The 19065-nt window shown below is 36.7% G+C and overlaps 1 protein-coding gene across 5 annotated transcripts in view; it reads right to left on the minus strand.

Moving 5' to 3' along the window:
* Window positions 1-19065, minus strand: part of Ptprz1 (protein tyrosine phosphatase receptor type Z1) — a 173123-nt gene that overhangs the window by 78857 nt on the left and 75201 nt on the right. For all 5 annotated transcript variants that reach the window (XM_010635346.1, XM_010635345.1, XM_033758096.1 and 2 more), the window contains exons 3-6: window positions 7999-8178; window positions 5694-5845; window positions 2784-2879; window positions 2220-2286 (exon numbers count right to left, since the gene is read on the minus strand). In XM_010635346.1, the coding sequence (XP_010633648.1) occupies window positions 2220-2286; window positions 2784-2879; window positions 5694-5845; window positions 7999-8178 (495 nt within the window). The remainder of the gene's footprint in view (window positions 1-2219; window positions 2287-2783; window positions 2880-5693; window positions 5846-7998; window positions 8179-19065) is intronic.

Here is a 19065-nt window from a genome sequence, read left to right on the forward strand (position 1 = left end):
CACAATTTTCCAACAATGAATGTAACTGTACTGTATCCCTAAAATGTACCAATAAACTCAATTAAAGCTGAAAAAAAATATTAAAGTAGGCTGAATTTTCTGAAATAGCATGCAAAAAATTACTCATAGAAAGAAAATAATTTTAGTTGTAGATGGGGAGGGGAGGAGGGGGTGAAGGGAGGGCAGGGACAAGGGGAAAAAATGAGAATCAACACTTGTCATGTAGAGGTCCAAGATTCCAACAATGAATGTAACTGTACTGTATCCCTAAAATGTACCAATAAACTCAATTAAAGCTGAAAAAAAATATTAAAGTAGGCTGAATTTTCTGAAATAGCATGCAAAAAATTACTCATAGAAAGAAAAATTAATTTTAGTACATGATTATCAAAATAATAACTATTAAAGAGTAAAAAGGCAATTTAAAGAGTAGAGAATATATTCTAGACACAATATACACTTACATATTTATATTTCCATACAGATATATCTCATATCTATTGCAAATATATTTATTACAAATATATCTATTAGATATATAGTAAAAAATGACATACATATATCTATAAACATATACATGCATATTAGTATATGTGTTCTTGTTCATGAACTAGCATCCAGATTAGAGAATTCCTACAGGAAGCTGATAGAGCTTTCCTAAGTGAGCTGACCTCAGATCCCCAAAATAATCTAAATATATTTGTCTTCGTGAATAGTCCTGTTTTGATTTCGGCATCTTTCCAACAGTGTTGGGCAACAGCACTGTCTTACCCTCTAGCTCTAGTATTAACCCTTGCTCCTATAAGTAGCAGTTTACTTACTAGTAAGATCTATCTCACTCATTTTTGTATCCTCCTAACTACCCAGACCAGTGTATGAAATTCTGTTTAGGAGACTTAGGTCATTACAAAATAATTCCTGAAGCCAGTCAATCTAGTCACTGTATTGAGCAGCAGTTTCACCCTTGTCACGATCACGTGGGAAGCTTTACAAAAATGCTAGTAACTCAGACATCACCCTAAATCACTTGAATTAAAAGCTGTAGCAGTAGGGTCTGGGCATCTGCATTTTTAAAACATCCCCAGATGATGCAAATGTGCAGACAGAGTTGAAAAACCCAAGTGAAATGAAGACTTGTGAGGATTTTTGCCTTTTGAAACACACTTTAAACAGGCACTATTAAGAATTAAAGTGGGCTGGGGATTTAGCTCAGTGGTTCCTCTGTCTGCCTCACAAGCACAAGGACCTGAGTTCAAATCTCAGTTCCCCTCCCCAAAAGAATTAAAGGTAGAGATAAACGGTTCTAGTCTGAATTAAAGAGTAAATCTTAGAAACAGAAACTTATTTGAATTGGCAGTCTTGTGTATAGACACAATATAAATATTGTTTTAATTCATTAGACAGTTCAAATTATATTTTTTAGGGATTAATTAGTAACTTCTAAAATACATTCTCTTTTTTTCAAATATTAAGATTATCAAAATCAGAATGGAAGTCAAGTTTTCAGGAACTGAGGTGAATATTTATTTTTCATCTGTGAATATTTTCCAGTTTTAGGTTCATGTTATTAATATCTGAAATTTTTGTTAAAGTAATTCCCTTCTTAATTGTTAATAGACTGAAATTGCTCCTTTTTTCTGCTGAAGACAAAATTCACTCTTATAAAAGCCTTGTGGAAAATTCTAAGTAAATAAGCAGGCAGAAATTGACTGCCGAATTAGGCAGGAAATGACGATGCTGGGATAGCTGGAGTCCAGGAAAGGGAGAGCAGAGGTGAGACTCAAATTGGGTTGTGAAGTAGAGAATGTTCTTAAAATGCAAAAGAAATTCAAGGGGGAAAAAGTTGGGGAAATAAAAAGAGAGATTTCATTTCCTCTTCCCTCTCCTCAGTACAGAATCCGCTCTTCCTGTCTCTGAACCTCAGTAACAACAATTTGGTCTCTCTTATGGACTTGTTGACAATGCACAGTGTTTCAAATACTTGTCATAAATTTCTGTCTCAAATTTCACAAAACTTTTCAATTATAGTAGTGCTTTTCAATTACACCATCATTTTTTGAGAAAATTGGATTATGATGGTGTGTATGTGAGTGCTGTCCGAAAGCTAGAGCACCAAGAAAGCCAGTTGCATTGCTCAGTACAAGTTTGAAGGTCTAGTAACCGGAGAGAGACTCATGGGAGTAAAATCCTGAAGAAAGATACTTCTCCAAGGAGCTTACCAAAACGACTGACACTCTCCACCCCATCAATGATCGCTTTGTAATCCAAATTTTCTTCTATTCCAACCTGTCAACAAAGAATAGCATTTACAAAACAGGATAAAGCCACTGATAAACTATTTAATAAAAATGTAAAGATTAATGAATTCCATTTTTAGTGTCACAAATAACGCGTGTCCCAAACACACATTTTCCTTTTCATAGCCAGATAAAACAAGACAAAAACCATAGGGCTCTTAAATTTATACTAGAAAAAAATAAAATTTGAAATATCGATTCCCAGACACTGCTCTATAATTAATACACTTTGCATGTAAAAATGAACAAAAATGCACATTTTCAGAAGAGTTTGCTCCGGTTGAAAGAAACCCACCCTGTCAATGAGTCTGAGTGCCCTTGTAAACATACCAGCCAAGGATCAGCTTCTTTGAAAATGAATGCCGGTTGCCATTGTGGTTGTGAGTTCTTCCACGTGGAACAAAGTATGGCGTGATATTTCACATCAATATTTCATGGAATTTTTAAATGGATTAAGTTAGTTATAAATTTTTATGTGGCGATTACCTCAAATAAAATGGACAAAGCTCTTAATCTCCCTTTTCCTTTAACTGCTTCCTCAAAACTTGAAAATCGGTCCATATCAAAGCAGTAGATTTGCATCTATAAATATAATGATGATAGCTTTGTTACATACAAAACCATCAACAAAGTAGGCAAAGACAATAAAATGAACAATAATAAATTCTACTTGAAAAATTCTATAAACTGTGTAATTCTGCATTCTGTGTATTTTAAAAATATTTTACCAGTTACAAGTATACCTAAGTACAGACTATCCTTTATCATCCCCTAATGATGCAAAGTTAGATGTATCTAAAATAATACTTGCTACTTTAATGTTCTTTTACCAATGAACATTATAGGGATAATGCACTACAGTATTTTCATACATAAATTTATATAAATATAAACCACATGCTATTTTACCATTTTCCTGAATTCTGTCAAATATGAGGTTCATTATTTCTTGAGTATATATGTTTTCTTGATAGTCCAGGGTTACCAATTTTGGATTTTACCGCACTGTGCTCTACTAACACTGAAATTCTCATAGATTTTGTTCCCATCAAGAAACACCAAGAGTTTTAAGTTTCTTATTTTAATTCACCTGTCTTGCTGGGAAGTTGCACTTGCTAATTTCTCCCTCAGTCCACCTGTGTGTCTGTAACCACCTCTATTCCTACTGATAACTTGGTGCTGCTCAGGTTATAGGTTTGCAATTCAAGTAATAGAGCTGGGTAACTGAATAGTTTTGGCAAGAGCAGAAATTCTCTAGGACTCTTTAAGGGTGGTTAAGGAGAGAAATTCTATATGAAGCAGAGGATGGCAACCGTTTCTGCCACGAGAGAGTCACCAAAGCCTTTGCAGAGAGAGGGTTTCTAAACTGACCCTTCCTGATGGCAGCTTTCAACTATCTGGAAAGGCAGAAGCAGTGGCTGTGTGTTCACATCACAGGGAGAAGACGGGGAAAGGATTATAGCAAAACAACAAAAGTGTGAGGAATTGAAAACCATCTCTTGTGATTTCAGCCAAGCCAATGTGAGAGAGAGAGAAGAGAGGAGAAGAAAGATGAGGCAGGAGAGGGAGGCAGGGGCCGCACCCAGGAGGACTACGACGTTGCCCCAGCAGATTAGGGTTGAAGGCAAGGGAAAGTCACTGAGAACCTTCAGTTAATTCAGGTAAGGAGGGCTGGGCTGGGGCAGGGATGGACTGAGGGAGCTAAGACTGGAGAGAGAGACCAGTTGCAGTGACACTTAATAATCTATGTAAGCAACGATAGTGGTGTGGATTGTCTCTGTCTTCCCATAGCATTTGCTGGGAGAACTAAGAAGTCTTTATCCTGGAATGTATAAAATGGTGGAGGGAGCAAGTCAGGAACACTCCTTGGGGTCCCTGCTTGCACAATCAAATGGAAGGTAGTTTTTGGAAATACAAAATAATGAAGTTTAGTGAACAAATTCTTTATTATTGATTTTGATTGTTCAGGCCCTTTGTTGTTTATTGCATTAAAAAAAGTGTATCTTTGTTTAAATAGATAATATTGTGGGAAAGCAAAACTTTCTAAAGTGAAATATAATGTGCCTAAGTGGTTGACTTTTATTTCATAGACAAATCAAATTTTAAAAATGTGATTTTCTTTAAGACTATATTAAGCACAAAAGCTTCTAAACTATAACTCATAAATGTGTATGTACTAACCCACACTTTTAAAAAAGGAATTTTTGGCCCTTTAAGAAATAATTCATCATAGTTAATAATTTTTATTATCAACTATGGGACTACAACTACTGGATTGTATCTCAAAAATTTTTTTCTTAAATGCCAAATGTTAATATGCCAGGCATGGTGGTACACACCTATAGTCTCAACATCTGGGAGTCTGAGGCACAAGGATAATTAAGTTTAAGCTTAGCCTGGGAAATTTAGTAACTTAGGGAGGCAACTATTTCAAGAAAAAAAAAAAATACTGGATGTAGCTCAGTATAAAGGCCCTTGATTCAATCTCCTGGTACTCTCCTCAAAAAGCATTAATATGATGAATTTTTGGTGCAAGTATACATTAAAAAACATGTTTTCTTACAAAACTTCTTGTGGTTCATGATAGTGTATTTAATTATTGTCTTTTTAAATAAATACTTACACATAATTAAAAATATTTTAATTCATTAAATTTATTGGAACATTTTAGGCATACTATAATTACAGCTTCAATGAAATAAACCATGAGCACTGAGAATAAAGCATTTAAAATTCTTTTATTGCTGTTGTTTTTGTTTTTTTGAGACAAAATCTCACTATGTATTCAGGCTGGCTTTAAACTCAGGATGTAGTCTGGGCTGGCCTTGAACTCACAGGTGCCTCAGTCTTCTGAGTGCTGGGATTACAGGCATGTACCACTGCACCCAGCAAAACTATGGATAAACTCCAGCCCATTTCTTTTGCCAATCTACACTCTCGATGTCTGAAATGTTCATTTTTTATTACAAAAACATTTATTTTTATTACATTTAAAACACCGATTTTTCTCATTATAACCAAAGGAATTAAGTCAAAGGATTCTCCAGAATGTAGACAAAACATCTACTTATCCGATTTATGGGTCTCCCACTATAGTATGTGGCCTTCTGGGTACCCTGAAGTGTAAAATCAATGATGAACCTTATGGTCTTTGAGCTTAGTCTAGAAAGGAAGGCAGCTATTCATCAAGTAATCAAAATGTTACCAAAATATAACTATGAATTATAAAATTTTAATTCCAAATTATATGCTAAATAAAATCTCAATGATTAAGAAAATGAAACTGAATACCAAAATATAACTATGAATTATAAAATTTTAATTCCAAATTATATGCTAAATAAAATCTCAATGATTAAGAAAATGAAACTGAAACAAGTGGAAATACTAACTTACCTCAAGTGGATATTTCTGTCCTTCTAAACTATGTTCTGATCCATCAGATGACATATTGCATTTTCCCCAGTGAAAAGTTATTTTGCTTGCTTTGAACACCATTTCTGAAAGTCCTCCGCTAAGACGATAGTCATTAGTGATATTAATTTCCACTACATCAGAACAAAAGAAAAAAATGATGAATTTTCTTCTAAGTGTCTGAAAAAAGTCAAATTTGTAAGTATCAACTAAATTCTTCCTCTTTAAGGTACATTAGGAAAATCATTTATTTGATAAATATAAAAAAGATATCAAGTTAGTTTGGGAGCTCAAATTTGTATTCTGCATAATAAACTCAATATATCTTACATAAATGTAAAGGCAGCTTAAGACTATAACTACTGTGTATCTTTGAGAGCAGAAGACAGTAGTCCTCCCATACTGGTTGGTGTCTCCAGGTGACCACTCCTCCAAGGCTCCACTTCCCAGCTATTGGTTGGCAGTGAGGGGAGTGAGTACAGAGAGAGGAACAAGGGTCTGAAAAACTCTTTACCGGGAGTGCTGCACCTTCTCGCTGTCAGTCAGCCTGTTTCTAGTCCTTAGCATACCGTTTTGCCCATCTGCTGTCCTTCTGGGAATCATCCAGGCTCTACCAGGCCCAGCACCTGTGGTCTGGGATGGGTCAAGGAAGGAGGGAAGCCATTCCTACTGAAGGTGGTTCAGCCATCCCAGGTTTGAATGAGCACTGAGTGGCAACATTAGACTCTTAAGTCTGGGCCCTATGAGGCCCAGAGCAGGCAGTGTCTGACTGCATCCTGCAAGTAATGTACAGAATGACTTTCTTGAAAGCTTAACCTTGAGACTTGGATGTCTCTTAATTAGAATTAAATAGTCTTTGTTCTACTAATCAGAAATCACTATGGGCATCAAGGTCTGAATCTAGCATATTGGCTGGCCATCTAGGGACACAAATTTCCATTAATTATTGTATAATAACCAAGAGCACAACAATAATGATAGTAATGATAGTGAACATTTATTTATCACTTAGAATGCACTGTGCACTACACTATCTGCTTTATATGTATTAAATATGTACGAATCACTTGACATATGATTCTAGAAAAACAGATTGTACAGATAAGCCAATTAAGTCATGGACAAGGTAAGCAACTTGTCCATATTGTTATTTGGACACTAATAAACCCAAGCAGCATGGCTGAAATGTAGATGTTTAACTACTCTGCCCTAAGAAAAATAAAGCAGAGGTGATATGTTTTACATACTTTATAACATACTTCAAAATTGTTACTGAAGACTTCGCAAGCACAAGGACCAGAGTTCGATCTCCGGTACCAAAAAAAATTACTAGAAAATTGTAACTGAAGACTTGGGGTGATATTCTTTTATTGTTTAATTTATAAGATATAGTAGCGTTAGTCCTTAAATGCTTACTGAATGCGTATTATATATAAGCCAAAATTACTACTGTCACGGGACTTGAAATTAAATCATTATATTTAAATATTTATATTACTTAAAACAGACAGTGGAAAACAGAAAACTTTGCTCATGATAAAATCACTCCAACATAACTACTAGAATTTTGAATATTTTTCTAATTATGTCAACTGTATAGAATTGTTTTATATAACTTCTTGATATATTATTTTATTTAAAATATAATCTCAAATATGGAAGATATCATTTTCTGAAAATTACTTTAATGTATACCTTACTGAAATTTTAAAAAAATTGTGCATTTTAAAAAAAGTCTAAAAAAACCTGAAACTTAACAAGATGTTTACCATTTTAAACTTTCAACATAGAAAGGCTAGTAATTCGTTTCATTAAAATTTTATTATAAGTTGATTATGTATGTATATATATATATTTTTTTTGGTACCGGGGATTGAACTCAGGACATTGCACTTGAGAGGCAGGTGGTGGAACCACTGAGCTAAATCTCTGGCCCTATATTTTTCATATCCATATATTGAATATTGCATTAGGCTAAGCAGCAAAGATCAACTATAATGACCAACATATAGAAATCCTGCTTGACTGTGTAACTACCTGTGATGGAGTTATTAAAGTTACATTATCTACAATAACATTATTTTTATCACATCTTCAAGGGGCTGCGTAATTGTATCAGAAAATGCAGGTCATTTAATTTTTGTGTAAATTTTCAAAGTATTGTGTAAATATATGTATATCAATATTCTCTATTCAGTTCATTGTAAGTTTTTCAAAGTTACATGAAACTAATTTAGTCTAGGTGTGAAAAACTTTATTAAAGGCCAAGAAAATGCAAATAGTTTACCTGTCTTTCCAGTGTTATGAATGAATGTGCTCTCCAAAGATGCTTTATCCCAACCCTGAAACTTCAGTTTCTTAAGATTCACATTTACTTGAGTAAGATCTTCATCAATATTGATAGGAGATTGCTTTGGGCTATTACATGCTGGATATTTCTTTCCCCAGTTTTTCTGATTCAGTGCTCCTATGGAAAGGAAAGAGTAAGTTTCTAAAATTACCACACAGGGCCGGGGATTTAGCTCAGTGGCACTGCACCTGCCTTGCAAGTGCAAGGTCCTGAGTTCGATCCCCAGTATCAAAACAAACAAACAAACAAATAAATAACCAACCACACAAAAGCTAATTTAGTATTATGACTAGTGAATACATTACATAAAAACTAGATACAACAGTTAGATAACTGGAATATCTTTGCATTAATTCATAAGATTATGAATATATTAATCTACTTTAAATACCTTTTATTAGTATATGCTTTCAAATCACAATAAAAGCATTCATCATGGGGAATTGATACATGTACATATCCCATCTTGATCTTTTTAACTTTCCCTTTCTCTCTCCTTTTTCCTCTCATTACTGATCTTTTTTCCATCTCCACAGTGTATCTCCCTGTTTCCCACCTATCATCTACCTCTTTAAATTATTTATACTTATGTTTATTTATACTTTTGTGTGCTTTAACTTTATCTGTTAATGGGCACATAGCCTATTTCCAGATTTAGCTAATAGGAGTTGTGTTGTTTCAAGGTTCTATATTTTGAAACATATGAAACACAATAAATACAAGTCTGTAAAACAAAGCCTTGTTTCAGCCACCACATTCTTCCAGATCAACAGAAAACCTATCATATAAGAGACTCGGCTTTAATTCAATTTTTCAGACGGAAGAAGTTTCTGATGGTGGAAGTTCTGATTTCCTTTGCAATTTCCATAGAGATACTCAACCCAACCCCAGACCTGCTGTCAGCCCTGTCACTGAGTCATTTGATTTGCTTTCCATTTAGTCAGGTCTTATTTATATAAACACACACACACACACACACACACACAAACAAACACATCAGGCTATCTTTGAAATATCTCCTTTTCTTCTACTTTTTTTTTCCTGAATACCTAAAACCTACCAAGTCTCATTGTTAGTAATAAGAAAAACACTACAAAACAAAACAAAGCTTTCTGTAAATACTTTTATTTACAGTGAATGTCCATCTGTTCCACAGAATAACCAGTTCTCTGAACCAAAACTACCCTATTTTGACTTTGTTTCATCCCCATCTGGAACCATGAACCATCTCCAGTATTCTTGTTTCACTAGATTTACACCAAAGCAGTTCTAACAACAGTTTTATATACAGTCCTATTGAAACATTTGAAATGTTGTGTATGCAAGTCTTAAATTTTTCTGTGGTTAAACTCTAGTGTATCTACCATTACAAAAAAGTGCCAAATGGTAGCACCATTTTTGCAGTGCATATACTTTTAAATTCTTTGTTTTAAGAAAATGTGAATAGGTGAGGTCAAGATATTATGCAATTGAATTTTAGGAAAATTATAGTGAAACATGTCTTTGGTATAACCCTAGAGTATGCTATCCTTTTTGTGTGATAAATAAGACAATGAGGACCAACTCCTGAGCAGTCCCAAACTAATGGTCACCTCTCATAATTTGACAAAGCTAATCTGCATGATTTAGCCCGAGAAAGAAAACTGCTTACGGAGTCAAGGAGAAACTAGGTAATATATTTCACAGAGAGTATTTACCTTAATAGGTGCTAAATACATTTTATTTTGAAATCTGGCTCTATTCCTAGAAAGTGTTTGAGTACAATAACACTTTCAATATGCGCAGTCATGCATATTTTGGCTTCTAGAAATAGTTTTAATGATTTGAGTAATGAGATGTTGACCTTTTCTCATAAGGAACTTTGACTTGGTGGCAAAAAAAACAAAAAACAAAAAAACACCAAAAACCAAAAACCAAAAAAAACATTGCTTATTTTACCAGTGTCAATGTTACAGAAGCAAAGAGCCACACTGGAGAATGAATCCATAAGGTCCTTTGCATTGCTGACTCTTCAAAATATAAAACATTTCAAGCACACTGAAGAAGAGTCACACAGTTGAGATTCCCAGACACATGACATTTTAATTCTCTGATAATAATGCATGTGGTGTATAAGCCTGCTTTTTTCCATCATGTTTCATGATTTTCTCCACTTGGACTCTAAACGGCATCTTTCATGTTGCACATCAGACTTGAACTCTTGACTTGTGCTCTGAAGTAAGCTCCTCCCACAGCCTTTGTTATCCCCTAAACTTAGAAGTCATTCAGATGTTTCTGATTCCCCTTCAGTGAGCCCTTTTGGCTCTGCTTTCAAAGACCGTCCCTAGTTGCACCACCTCTACCACTATCATCCTAGCTCAAACTACTGCCACCACTTGCCTGCACTTTGGTGCTCCACAAGCAGCATTACCCAAGTGAAGATTGTTAGGAGAGTCAGGACCACCACAACGTCATGAAGTCAGAACCTATATTCTAACACAATTTCTGGGAAATCATAAGCATAAAATTTTGAGAAGCTCTGGTTTAGACTTCCCTAGTGTTTTAACTGGCCTACAGCTTGGTCTTTTGACTCTTCCACAATCTTTTGTCTACTTATGCAGTAAGTTGAAATTTTAAATGGCCACATCAGCCAAACTCCCACTCCCTGGGTGTACATGTGCTGCCTAATACTCTCAGTTTAAGGTGGGGCCAGGCTTGTGCATGAAAGCGGAGACTCATTACCTTCATTAGCTCAACTAGATGACAAAGGTGATGGGGAAATTGCTGTTGTAATTGTTGTAGAAAACTCCCTGGCAAGTTGGAGAGAGATTTTGGGCATGAGAGCTTCTCCTTCTGGCTTTGAATACTCACTAGATGGTAAGACCTTGTGTGGCCAGGACCTAAGGGCCAATTCTAGAAGCAGAGAGTGGCCCACAGGCTCTCAGGGAGAACAAACCACAACCAAGGACTTTGGCCCTTTAACCTCTAGGAAGTCAATTTTGCCAAAGACTTAAATGGTCTTGGAAGAGTACTCCAAGCTTCCAATGAGAAACCTTAATGTCAGAATCTCGAGGGCCCGAGCAAAGAAGTCATCTAAGCAGTCTCTCTTATCCAACTCCCGACCCTAAGAAACTTGGAGATAATTAGTATGTGTTGTTTTAAGTCATTCTACAGTGGTATTTTGGTTCATGAGCGCTTTTGTTAGCAAAAGTTTTGGTTTGCAAACAGAAGCATTTGGCAAAGTTTTGTTTTTGTTTGTTAATGCTGCATTGAGTGATGAACAAGGCCACAGCCATTCTTTCTGCACAAACACACACATGGCCATATTTTCCAGAATTGTGAAGCAAATTAAGTTTGTGAACAACTGTACATGCAGTAAATTGTTACAAGTAAAAGAAAATCAATACAATTCAGATACTAAAGTGATTTTTTAAAATAGTGTACGTGCCAGATCATGTGTCACCATTTGACACAAATCCTTTCAGTGCCTTTCCGTCTCCCTCAAAGTGGTCAAAAGATCCTCTGTGGTCACCACTCGTGCCCTGTCTGCTCTCATCTCCTACCACTTCACACTGCTCACTCTGGTGTAGCCACGCTAGCTCCTGTTCTGTCTGTCCCCTGAGCATACACAAGCTTGGCCCTCACTGAGACTCTTTCTAGGGTGCTCTCTCAGATGTCTGCAAGGTTCGGATGGCTCCTTTCTGCTTTAACTGTGGTCTTTGCTCAAACGATCACAACAGAAAGACTTCTTTTTTTTTTCTCATTAGGTTTATTGGTATTTTTTAGGTATACAGTACAGTTGCATTCATCATTGGGATCTTGTACCTTTACGTGATGTATCTTGGGTCTTATTTTTTCCCCATACCCCTGGCCTCCCTTCACCCCCTCCACCCATCCCTATTTATAAAGACTTTGTTTCCATTTTTTCCTTTTCTCATATTTTTTCCCTACCAGAAAGACATGTTATGAATTCTTTGTCTAAAATACACTTCTCCCTTTTGTCAACCTGAATTCTCTGTCCTTCATTTATTTTTCTTCTTCTAATACAGTGTTTCTCTATTTGTTGATTGTCCATACATCATTACTTATATTTAAAAGGCACATAGTAGATGTTCAAAAAGCATCTGTTGAATGAGACAAAAAATGATGAACTTTTTTGTTTTTATGGGTTTGAGCTCTTAGGGATCAAACCTGAAATCATAAAAATAAAACCAAAATGACCAAGTAAAGAAACATGTCTCATGTCAAATGTCTCATTGGACTATTGTGTGATAGTTAAGTTGAATAGTTCCTACTAAGCTTCTTGAGAAGGAAATCAAGAAAGACCTGAAATCTGAAATCTATGCTTTTTATAGAACGGTGCTATTAAGTTACTGGATTATGAATACATAAAAATTACACATTATTGATTCAGTTTAAAAACTCTACTAGATCCTTGGCAAAGTACAGGCTCAAGATACTTCCTTAATTTTGTTTTATTAAAAGGTAAAATGAAAAAGGCCAGAAAAAGGGAATAAACATTTTTGTGAGAAGAACTATAAACACATGAAGTTTGGAAAAAGTAAAAACCTGAAGTTCATCATGCAAAGCACTCTAAAATCAGGAGGATTATAAAACCAAAGGAAGTAGGTGTCAAAGTATGCCAGAATAAAACAAAGTGAGCAGAGACTTTCACTATATTTTACCTATCTTTAATGATGAAACCAATCTTCTGCCTAAACATTAGTTTTATAAATTCTCAAATAAATGCTTTTAATGGGAACACATGGATCCATGTAGGGAAGGATAGGGTTATGCACCCCAGAAAGCAGCTGCACAGAATTCATTAGAATTAAACAGTACATACCTATGTTTTATGAGAGAATATTGTGAAAGAAGAAATTAGGACACCTAACTAGTTGCAGCAGATTATCAGGCTGATTTCCCCATCAGGAGAGCTCAATGGGAGCTCTGGAGAATTAAGGTAAATCACTCATTTGCGTACTTATCCATTCTTTCCTCCACTCACTGACTCACCTGATTCAGTGACACTCCTATAAATTTCCCATGCCTGTGTCTCATGCAGCAATTAATATACTGGATTGTCTTTTCATTAACCTATTTTCTCTACACAAGGAAAGAAATTAAAAAGTAGAAAGAAATTAAATGTTTGTGAAATAGAAGTTGTGAATGTCTGTATTCAGTATTTGTATACGACACAGTCTCTCTTCCAAGCAGAATGGAAAACACTTCCAGACTCTGTATGGGTTATACGGGAGTTCAGATTTGCTTGTTTTCTTGCTTGCTGGTTTATTATATTCCACAAAGACACACATGCATGAATGTGTGTGTGTGTGTGTGTGTGTGTGTATGAATGTGCACAGGGAGTGTTAAATAAATTCACAAATGCCAAAGGTACAGATAAGTTGAAGCAAAACAAACAAAGGAAGTAACAGCATACGAATACAGGCCTTAAAGGATGGACAGACTTTTGATACACAGAACTCAGTGCACACTGTTGTTGAGTGACAAGCATGAAAACTCACAGTGGCAGAAAAGTTCAGACAAAGCTCAGAAGTTAGCAGGTCAGCTTACACTAGCAAGCAGAGAGTAGATGCCAAGGAATTCTACACAAGGAGAAGGTGATCAAGGGGACCTGGACCCACCAGAGGGAAGTAAGAAGGCTTTGGTGAATAAGACAGACAGAGTAATCTCTGCCACATCAGAGATTCATGTGATGTTTACAGCTTCCCTGTGTGCATTTGAACCACAATATTTCCACTTCTTATTCGTGTTGTAATTTTAGCATCTTAGAGCCTGGCATGTAATGGTTAAATAAATGCCCACTGAAATAATGCATGTTTCAATAAAATGTCTGCAGTTACCCAGCCTTCCGCACCAATGTGTTACAAATACTGACCCACGGAGTTTATACAGAATCTAGTACTACTCTGCCATAAAAAGGATACAATTGAGTCATTTGTAGGAAAATGAATGCAACTGGAGATCACAATGTTAAGTGAAATAAGACACAAGCTTAAATATCCCATAATTTGTCTTCTATGAGAAACCCGAAATATAAATAAAGAGCAGAATACAAGATGGTAAATAAAAGGAAGATAGCTCTTTTGCAAAGGGGAAGGGGACCAAAAGATGGAGGAAAGGGGAAGAGAGAAGAGGGAAGAGGATGAGACAATGAATTAAGATAAGTTTTGTGCATATATCAACTCCCCAAAGTGAAAGTGTTCATTATATGCTACAAACATGTACTATTAAAAATAAATTTTTCTAATAAAATTACTGTAGACTTGCTTCCTATTTAAAACTCTAGAACTTTTTAAAGTTGGAAAAATCCCACCTGAATAAAAACCTGACAAAACCTAACAAAGAGTGCTGCTCTGAGAAGCAATAAATGTGTTTGCTGCAGATCACAAAGAAAAAAAAAAGAAAGACGAGAAAAGATCTAAGGACAATGACATAGTGAAATACTATTGCTTTAGAGATTAGTAATCAAAATCTGATAACCTGTGGTAAGTATAAATGAGATCAATAAACACAATGCATATGAAGACACAACAGACCATAATTAACCCATTGATGACATCAATCAATGAAATAAATCCAATAATAAAAATTTTAGTTATGATAAGTCATGGGAGCACAAATTTGTGCAACAGATTTGAGGACAAAAATTAGAATGTTATCTTGAAGGATTTCAAAACATCTGAGATATCTGGAAGTGAGAAAGGGAGAAAGGCAGATGAGGACTCTGAAAACTGACTGGAGAAGCCCGGGACCGTCATGGCACCACACACTTTGGCAGGAAGTATGGTAAGAAAGGAAGAGTCTGCATTTGCCTTTGGGCCTTCTGACTTTGAGATGTTCATGAATATTCAGTAGTGAATCCAAAGCGGGTCTGGGGGTCACTGAGAGTTCTGGAATAAAAGATCAAGACTGGAGGACATTAGCATGCAGGTGGTAGTGTAGAACCACAGATGTGGATGAAACATCTCTATTAGCATAAACCAGAGGAGGGTCAATGCAGACAAGACACGGAGAGCATTAATATTTAGGGAGCACAAGGGGAAATGGTAGAACCAAATGCACTTAAAACTGAGTGAGCTGAAAAAACCCTGCAAAATCTAAGAGAAAATAGTTTCGTGAAAGTCATAGAGCAATGGTCTCAGCAAGGAGAACATCCTAGATTGGGAATACACACAGCAGACAGATCCCATGTGGTCATGACTGAGGAGCGATCCCTGGATTGTTCTTCCTCGCTGCAGACCTAATATCCCTAGAATAAAGCAATTTCCATGAAATCACAAACCTGGAATTCAGATTAAAATGAACTGGAGGTGACAAGAGACTTAAAGGAATAATCTAACACTTAGAAACAGATGCAAAGATGAGGAATGGAATTTTCTTTAAGACAAAGGGAGACATAAGTAGGTGTATGGTGTGTATCAAGAGGAAAGAGTTCTTTTAAATGGAGTTTGAAGTTAGGAGAGGTCAGTGATGAAGGTCTTCAAGGTGATGAGATACTGACCATGGCTGGAAGATTATTAGCCTCTGATAAGAGGAAAAGAAATATAGAGTTGTGTGGATCTAGCTCCATTTAGAAGATGGGAATAAGAAATCCAAAGGTCCATGCCTCAGGGTTTCTGTTTTAGATAGGATCATACACACCGAAGGAGCAGAAGTTGGGGAATTCAGGTGAAGCTCAGCTCTACCACCTGAAAGCCTTCCTCACATTGGCCTCAGCTACCTTCCCAGGACAGGAATAACAATCTCTTCCTCTCAGATTGTTAGGATGAAAGAATACAATATGGGGAAACAGGCTGACAGTACAAACCTTCTCAACCCGTTTCCCTGTTGTTTCAGGAAAAGCGAAGCCAAGACCATTCACTGTGAGGGAGAGGAGAGTAAGAAAATAGATGAGAAAATAGTGAAGAATGTAACAGTGAACCGCTAGATGTGGAGGAAATTACCGAGGTCTCTGCCGATGTAAGGGATGGTAACTTTGTAGAGGCATCACTCAGGTTCGTGCATTTTTGTTTTATTAATTTTAAAAGACTTCCAGGAAAGACCAGCAGCCCTGATAGACAAGCAGAGAGGGCACGTAGTTACAGTCCTAAGCAGAGATCAGTAGGATGGGATGGAGGGAGCACAAAAAGCCAAGGAACTGGACGTTCAAGCTAGAGGCAGCCACTGCACCCACCTGTAATTTGCTATGGAGAAAAAGGGTAATTTGTAAAAATGCTATTGAACAATGACAACTATGGTTTTCTCTGGCATCTTTCCCTTTAAATTATGAAATGGAAGTGACACTGATGAAGTCCAATACTTTAGTGTTTCAGATGCTATACCCAGGGATCAAGTATTTAATCAAAAGCAGAAAATCAGATGAAATTTAAAAAGCCCCAGGGGCTACAGAAATTTTGTTTTTCTAACTCCCACTGACAAGCCATCATTTCTAAAAGGAAAAAAAGGTGTAGTGATTAGGTGACTTTATGATTAATGTTATGACCTTTTTATTTCCCTGGTTTGGTCTAAATGAGTAGAGTGTATTTTAATATTCAGGAATGTGACAGAAGGTAACGCACGTTGGATTCACTGCAGGACTTTTTTTCTATAGCACTTGCTATTAGTTAACTGCCCCCAAGAAAAGCCAGGCAAACGATATGTGGAACGACAGAGAAACAGGATTATTTCTTCTCTTTGTTGCTGCAGTCTGGCTATTATGTACCTATGAGACTGCAAATATAAAACATAACGCAGTCCTTGAAATCACTCTTTGGTTTGAGAAAACAAAAGAAAAAACACTTCTTGTAGATAGCTCAGAAAGTTGCCTCTGAATCAATGTATACTCTATGGTAGAGATTAACTTTCTCCTCACTGAGGAGCCAGAAAGTAGCCACACAGTAAATAATAATGCAAGTCTCTGACGGTGGCACCACCACGTCAGTACTCCACACTTACTGTCTCCATGCTTACCCATATGAGGCATGACTGTGGCTCTGTTACCCACCTTTGCTTGAAGAGTCAGTGATTCAAGGTGGAAATGTGAGACACAGCTATACTGTGACACCCTTTCACTCACGATGGGACCTCTGCCAAAGTTTCCTACAGAATTGTTTCATTGTTTTAGTTACAGCACAGTGTTCACAAGGCCAAAGCTTCTGCCTTAATTCTTATATAAAGCCATCTGTTCCTCTCTTCTGTAAACACTTATCACAAAACAATCTAGTAGCAGATCTCCTAGATGCATGTTCTGGTCACACACACACACACACACACACACAAAGTGTGCATCCATTATGGTAGCAATAAATTCATTGCCTCTGCTATAAATTCTATATTTTATATGACCCCCAGGTTCCATCAAAACTTAATGTCTCTGGGCTTGGGATTTAGTTCTGTGGTTCTGCTGCTGCCTGTCTCGTAAGCACAAGGTCCTGAGATTGATTCCCAGTACAAAAAAAAAAAAAAAAAAAAAAAAAAAAAAATCAATGTCTCTAAATACAGCTTTTGATTGTTCATTTCTTTATTCATTCATCAAGTATTTATGCCCATAAGAACATATGGCTTAGAAAACAGACTAAAAAAGTATTCACTATCAAGGAACTCATGTCCTAGTCAGAACCAAAGACATGAACTGTTAATTATAGTGTAATATAAAAAGTGTAATAGAAATATGTATGGGATATTCCAGGGACCCTAACAAAGTATGTAATACAGATGGGCCAAAGTATGTAATATAGACTGCTCAAAGTTATGAAATGAGTGACACTTCCTGGGCGACAAGGTATTTATGATAAGTCTTAAATGATGCACAAGTATCCACTTGAAGGTAAGGAGAGAATGTAGGACTGTAGCATTCAGGTAGAGAGAACAGCATCAGCGCAGAAGGGAGAAAGTATGGCTGTCTCGGGGGAACAGCAGGAAACCCTATGTGCTGATACATAAATTGGAAGACTGGGTGGAGAGGATACAGGAAAAATGGGTAGATATGGTGGGTCTCAATGGCAGCACAATGGCTTTGAAATCTTGTCAGTAGATTATGGAAGGTATTTAGATTGCACCGTCATGGTCTTATTTAGATTTTCTTAAGGTAAATATGGTTTGACTTAAGGAGGAGGACAGGTAGATCAATTAGCAGGGTTTAGAATCAGGTTAGGTGAAGAACAGCAAGGCGAAGAATGTAACTGGGGAGATAAGCAGTAAGACAGAGCAGAAGGTAGACTGAAAAATATTTAGGGGAAAATTCAGGACTCAAGCGTTAACTAGCCTTGGAGGTTCAGGAGAAGGTGGTGAATGATCACCTTAGTGACTCTGGTGTACGTGACTGAGGAGGGTGGTGCTTCTAGCACCTATTTCTCCAGGGAAACTGGTTTTCAAATTTCTTGTCATCCTTCATGGCTGTGCTGCAGCCTTGGAAAAGGTGTGGTCGAGCAGGGGCAGGGGCAGAGGGGAAAAGCCACAGTTTTATTTGATCATCTCAATACCCTTGATAGTAAGAGTAGCATACAGGGGGCAGAGCTCAGTTCTTTCTCAGGTCAATGCTTAACTGTCGGTAGTTAGACTGTCACCGCATCTGCCTAGCCCTTTCTGGAGCACAGTGTGCTCTTGGAGAATTTTAGCCTGATAATCCCGTACATGAGAAAGGTCAGTGTTCAGCCCGCTTTACTTGTTTGCAAAGTGGCAATAAAGACAGACATAAAGAAAAATTAGAAGGCCCATGGACCAAACTTCCTCCACCTCTCCTTCTGCCTGTTCTCTGCAGACTCTGGTCACGCTCTTCTACTCTAAACTTCCATAAAATTAGCTTTACTTGGATGCACAGAAGAGTGACATTATGCAGCACCTATCTCTCTGGGCCCGGCTTACTTCACTGAACAGGGTGTTCTCCAGTCCGTCCTACATCATGAATGACAAGATTTGGTTGAACTGGAGGAGTGAGTTCTGGTGTTCTACAGCACAATAGGGTGACTACAGATAATAACGTACTATGTATTCCAAGAAAACTAAAATGAAGGATTTTGAATG

This window comes from Fukomys damarensis, unplaced genomic scaffold, assembly GCF_012274545.1.
Source record: "Fukomys damarensis isolate Sample0158 unplaced genomic scaffold, DMR_v1.0_HiC HiC_scaffold_4, whole genome shotgun sequence".
Lineage (NCBI taxonomy): Eukaryota > Metazoa > Chordata > Mammalia > Rodentia > Bathyergidae > Fukomys > Fukomys damarensis.